The sequence below is a fragment of the Nicotiana sylvestris genome, chromosome 5, assembly GCF_000393655.2.
Source record: "Nicotiana sylvestris chromosome 5, ASM39365v2, whole genome shotgun sequence".
NCBI lineage: Eukaryota > Viridiplantae > Streptophyta > Magnoliopsida > Solanales > Solanaceae > Nicotiana > Nicotiana sylvestris.
In genome coordinates, this window is record NC_091061.1 from 121,810,941 (window position 1) to 121,819,444 (window position 8,504).

An 8,504-nucleotide genomic window follows, 5' to 3' on the forward strand; every position below is an offset into this window, starting at 1 on the left:
TCAAAATTCCATTCCGACCAATATATCATAATCTCACCTATAAACCGAAAAATCGCCAAAATACCAACTTTGCCAATTCAAGCCTAAATCTACTCCGGACCTCCAAAACACATTCCGATCACGCTCCTAAGTCCGAAATCACCTCCCAAAGCTATTTGAACCATCAGAACTCACATCCGAGCCCTCTAACACATAAGTCAACATCCGGTTAACTTTTCCAACTTAAGCATCCTCAAAAGAGACTAAGTGTCTCAAACCTTACCAATCCTTTCCGAACTCGTGCGAACCAACCCGATCTCATATAGAACCGATAGACAAAGCAAAAATAAGGAAAATGGAGCAGTAACTCATGAGACGAATGACCGGGTCGTCACACACACCAAGTGTGTGCAGTTGTGCACTCAATGGCTCCTAAATTGGATGATCCGGGCGCTTTCACAATCCCATGTACAATTGGAAGTACCGACTTTGCCAAAGATTTATGTGATCTTGGGGCGGGTATCTACTTGATTCCCTATTCGGTGTTCAAAACTTTGGGGTTTGGAAAGTTTATCCTCCCGGCGGGATTTGTGATTCTTGATTGTGAAGTGGACTATGAGATTATTTTGGGTAGACCTTTCCTTGATACGGGGAAGGCTATTGTTGATGTGGAAGCCAGTGAGCTCACTTTTTGGGTGGGTGATGAAAATGTGGTCTTCCATGTGTGCAAATATTTGAGGAAACCGAATAGCAATGAAGTTTGTTCGTTCGTGAATTTGGTGACCGATGTGATTATTGATGATGCTAGGCCACAATGAATGTTGAGGATAATTTGGAAGTCGTTTTGCTCAACCTTGATGATGATGTGGAGAAAGAAGGCTATGTTAAATGTGTGAATGCAAGGAATAGGGTCGTACACTTATGAACCCTGCAAGTTATCCTTGGATCTTGAAACCGGAAGACTCATCTAATAAAGCCCTCAATCGAGGATCCTCCCACTTTGGAGTTAAAGCCATTTCCTCCACATCTCAGGTATGAATTTCTTGTCCCTTCTTCTACTTTACCGATTATACTTTCCTCTTATTTGACTAACATGTAGGTAGAGTCCACATTGGAAGTGCTACAAAGGAGGAAGAGAGCAATTGGATGGACATTGGCGGATATCTGGGGTATAAGCCCACCTTTTGCATGCACAATATTATTTTGGAGGAGGGTTCCAAACCCTATTGAACACCAAATGAGGCTAAATTAAGCAATGCAAGAGGTGGTCAAAAAGGAGAAAATAAAGTGGTTGGATGTCGGGGTTGTTTACTCCCATTTCCGATAGTTCATGGACTTCTCCGGTGCAATGTATCCCAAAGAAAGGGGCATGATTGTGGTTACCTATGACAAGAACGAGTTGATTCCTACAAGAACGGTGACCGGATGGAGAGTGTGTATGGACTATCGCAAGCTCAATAAAGTCAAAAGAAAAGATCATTTTCCACTCCTCTTCTTTGATTAAATGCTTGATAGGTTGGCCGGCCGTGATTTTTATTGTTTCCTCGATGGGTATTCCAGCTACAATCAAATTCTTATTGCTCTTGAGGATAAAAAAAAGACTACTTTCACATGTCCATATGGTACTTTTGCATTCTGACAGATGCCATTTGGGTTATGCAATGCCCGACGAATTTTCAACAGTGTATGATGGCTATTTTCACCGATATAGTGGAGGATATTCTTGAGGTCTTCATGGATGACTTTTCCATGGTTGGGAATTCTTTTGATGATTGCTTGAACAATTTTGATACAGTCTTGGCAAGATATGAAGAGACGAACTTGGTATTAAATTGGGAGAAATGTCCTTCATGGTCGAGGAAGGCATTGTCCTCGGCCACAAAATTTCAATGAATGATATTGAGGTTGACAAGGCCAAAATAGAGGCGATTTCTAAACTTCCACCCCCTATATCCGTGAAGGGAGTGAGAAGTTTCTTTGGTCATGCGGGGTTCTATCGCCGATTCATCAAGGATTTTTCCAAAGTTGTGAACCCCTTGTGTAAACCTTTAGAGAAGGATGCCAAATTCCATTTCAATGAGGATTGCATAAAGGCATTTGAATTTCTCAAGTTCAAATTTACAACTACTCCTATTATCACCCCACCGGATTGGAGCTTACCTTTTGAGCTTATGTATGATGCAAGTGATGTGGCAGTTGGAGCAGTTTTGGGGCAAAGAATTAATAAAATCTTCCATTCGGTCTACTATGCTAGTAAAATCATGAATGATGCCCAATTCAATTACACAGTGACTGAAAAAGAGCAACTTGCTATTGTATTTGCTATGGAGAAGTTCCACCTGTACTTGATGAGTTCAAAGGTGATTGTCCACACTTATCATGCGGCACTTCGATACTTAATGAGTAAGAAAAATTCGAAGGTGAGGTTAATGTGGTGGGTGATTCTATTGCAAGAGTTTGATCTTGAGATCCAAGACAGTAAAGGTAGTGAAAATCAAGTAACAGACCACTTGGCTTGATTGGAGGAGGAAGAGAGGTCACATGATGGTCTAGAGGTCAATGATTCTTTCACCGATGAGCAGCTTCTAGCTATTTCAATAACCGAGATGCCATGGTTTGCCGACTTAGAAAATTATCTTGTGATTGGCATTGTACCAAATGAGTTCTCTTCAAACCAAAGGAAGAAGCTCAAATGGGATTGCCTTGACTATTATTGGGAATAATCGTATCTTTTCCGAATATGTACCGATGGTGTGATTGGACGATGTGTGCCAGAGGGAGAACAAGTGGAAATTCTTAAGGCTTGCCACTCTTCACCGTATGGTGGTCACCATGGTGGAACTAGAACGACAACAAAAGTGTTGAGTTGTGGATTCTATTTGCCTACTTTATAAGGATGCTAGTGATCTAGTCAAGCTGTAAGGCCCCGTGGAATTTCTACTCAAAAACCCAAAATCCCGTAGTGCCAAGTTAGGATCATGTGTTAGAAATTCATAAAGTTCTTTGCGGCGATCTTACGAGCCATGGTTCGGACCCTTTGGATTGATCTGTGCATTAAATAGTTAAGGAATAATGTTTTCCAGGAAAATGCATTTTTGTGGTCCATTATGCGATCTCATAATAGCTATGTGGACCACATAGTCGTCGCAGAGCCAGACAATTTGTTAGTTAATTTGAGGTCAACTATGCGATCGCATAATCAATATGCGGGCCGCATAGTCATCGCATAATCCCCTAGTAATTTTTGTGAGAAGCAGTTCTGCGGTGCATTATGCGACCGCAGAACAGGTATGCAGACCATATTTCTGTCGCACACCCAGACAGTCTGTTCAGGTTTTGGGACCATTGTTGCAGTCCATTATGTGGGCCGCATGTCAAATTTGCGACCGCAGATCTGAGTCGGTGCTCCAGATTTCTAAATTTTAAACCCGACCCCCTGTCGTTATATTCTGTGCAATAACTCATTTTGAGCCTACTTTCTTGGTGCTATTAGAGTGAGAAAGAGGGTCTAATAAAAAGGAAGTGCCTTCCATCAAAATTGCTCCACAAATCCTTGTTAAAACATTGAAGATAATCAACTGAGGCACCTAAATCTTCATCTTAAGAGATTGAAGTGCGAGCATTCCGGAACTTTATAGGATTAAGGGAAAGTTCAATCAAGGTATGTATGGCTAAAACTTGGTCTTTTAGAAATTGAGCTCTATTGGTGTTTGTGTAAATGCGGTAAGATTAAGGTTGGATTGTTATATTGATTGTTGTTTCACATGAATTGGAGTTGCAACCTTATAGGCGTGAAAGATGTATCTCAATGTGGTCGAAGTGCTATTCTTGATAACTTGAAAAGGTGCAATGAATATGAACATGTATTGAAATGCCTAGACCTTAAATTAAGATTGAAGTTGCATATGTTGTGCCATCTATGTGAAGTCTCATCTATGCTTACAATTTTATTTGCTCTTGTGTGCACATATTCTCCTAAATTACAAATCTAACATTGAAATTGGGAATGATGTGAGATGTGGCCTAGTGCCAAATATATGACGTGATAGCTGTGGCCCCAAGTGACTATGAAATGATATATGTGAAAAAAAGATTGAAATGAGATGATTGATGGAAAAGGGAAACGCCTTGGTAAGGCGGCCTAGCCGATCGGGCCGAGATCAGATACCATGCCACACACATGGTGGTATGGTATTTGTGATTGAAGTGTATGTCTCAAATGAGGAAACCTAGCCGATCGGGTCGAGATCGGACTCCGCTCAAGATAGTGGTGGTATTGTGGACAATGATGAACGGTATGAAATGCCCCAAAACTAAATCTATGGGAAAATGATGTGAAAATTGTATGATTCTTTTATTTGATAATGTTGTGACCATTTAAAGTGTTTGAGTTATACTTGTGATTTCCTTATTCTTGTATGAAAGTTTTTTCTAACTAGATGGTGTTTAGTTATACATACTAGTACTATTCTATGGTACTAACATCCCTTTTGCCCGGGGCGCTACATTTTTAAATGAATGTAGGTGGCTCTGTAGTGGATAGTTTTGAACGCGCGTAGAGGAGTGTTCTCCTCTCAAAGTCTTGGTGAGCCCCTTCTTCCTTCAAGGGGTTATGTTGTATATCTTTTTTTGTAGACTTCCAGTTTTGAGGTATAGCCGGGGGCCTTGTTGCCGGCGCGGTTATAATTTGTAGTTTGTATCCATAGAGGCTCCGTAGACGTTTGTGTGGGTTATGTTCGGGTGTTGGACAGGTCTATGAACTAGGTTGAAATCTTAAACTATTGTTTCTCTAAATTGTAACTGTATAGGATCTTGGAAACTTAACTACGATTTAAGGTTGTGATATAAAATGAATCAACAATGTTGAATGCACCATTTTGCTATTGGCTAAATAAATGAAAGCAGGGTTTCTTAATCGTATTGAGCTGGGTAGAAGTTAAAAAGGCTTGCTCAGTTGGGTTCACTTGATTGAGCGTCGTTCGTGCCTCCCGAGGTTGGGGCGTGACACAAGCATTATGATGAATGTGAAAGGGCCGGCGGGTTTTCTAGGAAAAATGAGATTCCCCTCACTGCCATCTTGGAAATTGACATCTTTGTTGTGTGGGGCATTAATTTCATGGGACCATTCGTGAGATCATGTGGGAACACTTATATTTTGGTAGTTGTGGACTATGTGTCAAAATGGGTTGAAGCTGTGTCTTTACCCAACAACGAAGCTCGAAGTGTGGTGGCATTTTTGAAGAAGAACATACAAGATTTGGTACTCCAAGGGCTATCATAAGTGATGGGGGTTCGCATTTTGCAACAAGGCTTTTGATACCTTACTCACCAAGTATGGTGTCACTCATAAAGTCTCGACCCCCTATCACCCTCAAGCAAGCGGACAAGTAGAAGTATCCAATCGGGAGATCAATAGTATTTTATCAATGACAGTGAATGCCAACATAACCGATTAGTAAATAAAACTTGATGATGTTTTATGGGCTTATAGGACGGATTACAAAACATCGATTGGGATTCCTACATATAGATTGGTGTTTGGGAAGGCTTGTCATCTTCTGGTAGAACTAGAGCATAAGGCTGTGTGGGCATTGAAGAAGCTTAATCTTGAATGGGATGTCGTCGCCAACTTAAGGGTTACACAATTGAATGAGCTGGAGGAATTCTGGTACCATGCCTACACAAGCTCTTCCCTATAAAAGGAGAAGATAAAGTACCTCCATGACAAGTACATTCAGATCAAGGAGTTAAAAGAAGGTGATCATGTGTTATTGTTCAATTCTCAGTTACGGATGTTTCCGGGAAAGTTGAAGTCAAAATAGAGTGGCCCTTTTGAAGTTGCTGGTGTGACACCATTCGGTGCATTGGACTAGAAAAATAAGAATGATTAAGTGTTTAGAGTCAATGGGCATCGGGTGAAGAACTATCCTGGAAAACTTGATGATGGCCACGTCGTGGCGGTTCTCCATTTCAAATGATTGGTAATCTGCATCATGCCGCGACGTTAAATCAGGCACTTCTTGGGAGGCAACCCATGTGTCTTTTTCTTTTTCCTTTTCTTTTTTATTAGATAGGCTTTGTTTTGTGCTAAATAGTTTTGAAGTGTATGCAGGAATGGGTGTGCATTGCAGGGAAGGTGTCATAAAAATTGGCTAAGTGTTGAAAAAGTGCGGACCGCACAATTCTGATTGCAACAACAAAAATCACTATACAGCCGTGCAATTCTCTGTGCGGTCGCACAACTGGAGAACAAAAATTTCAAGCTCTCTGAAGTTGGTCTGTCAAATTCATAGCCAATTTGCGGCCGCACACAAAATTATGCGGCCTTACTCACTTTTTTGCGGACTGCAGAGCTTCAGTAAAGTCCAGGTAAAGAGTGCGGACCACACTCAAAATTGTGCTACTGCACTAAGCTTAAGTTTTGGGAAACTTGGTCAACCAATAAATAGAACCTTCACAACTTTACACACTCTGAGTTCTTGAGACCTAAGAAAGCATAGTGCACGTCCAATTAGTTCACAATCCTCATTCATTTCAATCAGTATAGATTCTTACCTGCATTCTTCATCACTGGTATGTTCATTGCATCTTTAGAATTTTTTCAATTTCTCTTAGTTTTTGTTCTTCTATGGTAGAGTAACTTTTAAGCCTAAAATGTCAAATGTTAGTCATGTGTGCTAAAAATCATGTGGGTAATATCATATGTATTCATTGGGGGACTGAGTAGGTCATTAATCACGTTAATTTGCAAATACCATGTCAAAATTATGTCAAAATTGCAAACACATAAAACTTAGAGCCGTGTGATTTCAAATTATAAGGCCGCACGCGAAATTGTGCGATCCACAGATCTTAAAATTAGGGCAAATGTGTTGCATGAAAAGTGCGGAACGCACTCAAAATTATGCGGTCTGCAGAAAATTGTGTGCGACCGTACTATTGAAATATCAGAGAACCAGTAGTCTAATCCAGGGATTGTGTGACCGCACTCAAAATTATGCGGTACACACTTCAGGATGTGCAACCGTACTTTGAAATTGTGCGGTCCGCACATGGCAGTCTGCGGCCGCACTCAAAATTGTGCGGTCCGCACTGTCTCTTCTGTAGACTATTTTCTTGAAATTGTAATGCAACCGTTTGAAGTGTTTAGAACTCTAACTGACTTATACGACCTGTATTGTAGAAAATGGTTCGATCACGTGGTCGAGGTGATACTTCTAAAGGGAGGGGTGAACCCTCTCGAGGACGAGGTAGGGGCAACCTCCCACTCTCAGTGCAAAGAGAAATAAACAAGAAGGCAACTGGCAACAGAGTTCCCAAACCCTCAAAATCTAGTGAGTATCTCCCGTCTAGAGAAGCTTCAGAGGGCAACTCTGTGCAAGCACAAGCCGATGACCAATCTCAACCTAAACAAGTTCCGGGTAGACTACAACTAGGAGATGAATCCTCCTTCTCTGCTAGTTCTTCTAAGGGTTCGAAAGAGGGTAGCCAAGATTCTGAGCCCTCTTCCTCACATGCCCTGGCAGCACCAATCCCCATTGATGATGTTGATGATGCTCTTGATGATGGTAGAGGGGCTGACACTAGAGTAGGTGGCCTAGAGAGGTCGAAGAAGAAGGAGATGTGTGAGGATAGATTTGCGAGCTTGACAACCTTCACTACATTCATAGAATTGTGGCCCTATAGATTGCTCACACTTGAGCTGCAATTCTTAGTGAAGGATTTGGATAAATACAATTTAAATGTCCTTCGGCAGTTCAAGGAGCGCAGGGGGTGGATGTGGTTCACCTAGAGTGTTATGGATGCCAATGAGCACTTGGTTCTTGAATTTTATGTCAATGTAGCTCACATCAAGAAAGATACCAAAGTGACCAAAGTACGAAATTTGAAAGTCATATTTGACCAATGCACTCTAAATACCTACATGGGATTCAAGGAGGTAGAGGTAGTCTAGTACATGGAGAAGCTTGCAACGCGTGATGTAGCTCGCCCTTGGCTAGCATAGATCTTGAAAACCCCAGGACCACCACCACCATGGATAACAACGGGAGTCTCCATTGCATGGGCCACCCTCAATTTTGAAGCAAAAGTGCGGCAAACTTTTGTGTGCATCCGGATAGACCCGAGCACGAATGAGAATAATATTTCACTTCCCCGAGCAGTTCTGGTGGCATCTATCATGGCCGGGTACCCAATCAATGTGGGTGCCATCATGTCGGCCAACATGTTAGTGGATGTCCAAAAAGGTGAAAGCTCCTATCCATATCCATACACCCTCACTAAATACTTTAAGGATTCCAAGGTGGAGCCAAGGAGATTTGATATACAAGTGAGGGCCAAAAACCCTTCTCATGGTACTCTTTGCAAGGACCGGGGAACCCAAAGTTCAAGAGTAAAGCAACTACCATCGGTGGCCAATATGATGAGCCAACGGTGGTCGTTACAGGTTGCTCAGCTTTCTATAGTTGCCATACCTTTCACAACAGCCGATCCTTCTACTAAGACAGCTGACAAGCCACCACCTC

The 8,504-nt window shown here is 41.7% G+C and overlaps 1 protein-coding gene across 1 annotated transcript; it reads left to right on the plus strand.

Annotated features, from left to right (window-relative positions):
• The first annotated feature begins 404 nt into the window (after positions 1-404).
• LOC138869245 (uncharacterized) lies at positions 405-797 on the plus strand. Its single transcript, XM_070146847.1, has one exon. The coding sequence runs from the start codon at positions 405-407 to the stop codon at positions 795-797; it is 393 nt and encodes a 130-aa protein (XP_070002948.1).
• The last annotated feature ends 7,707 nt before the right edge of the window (positions 798-8,504 follow it).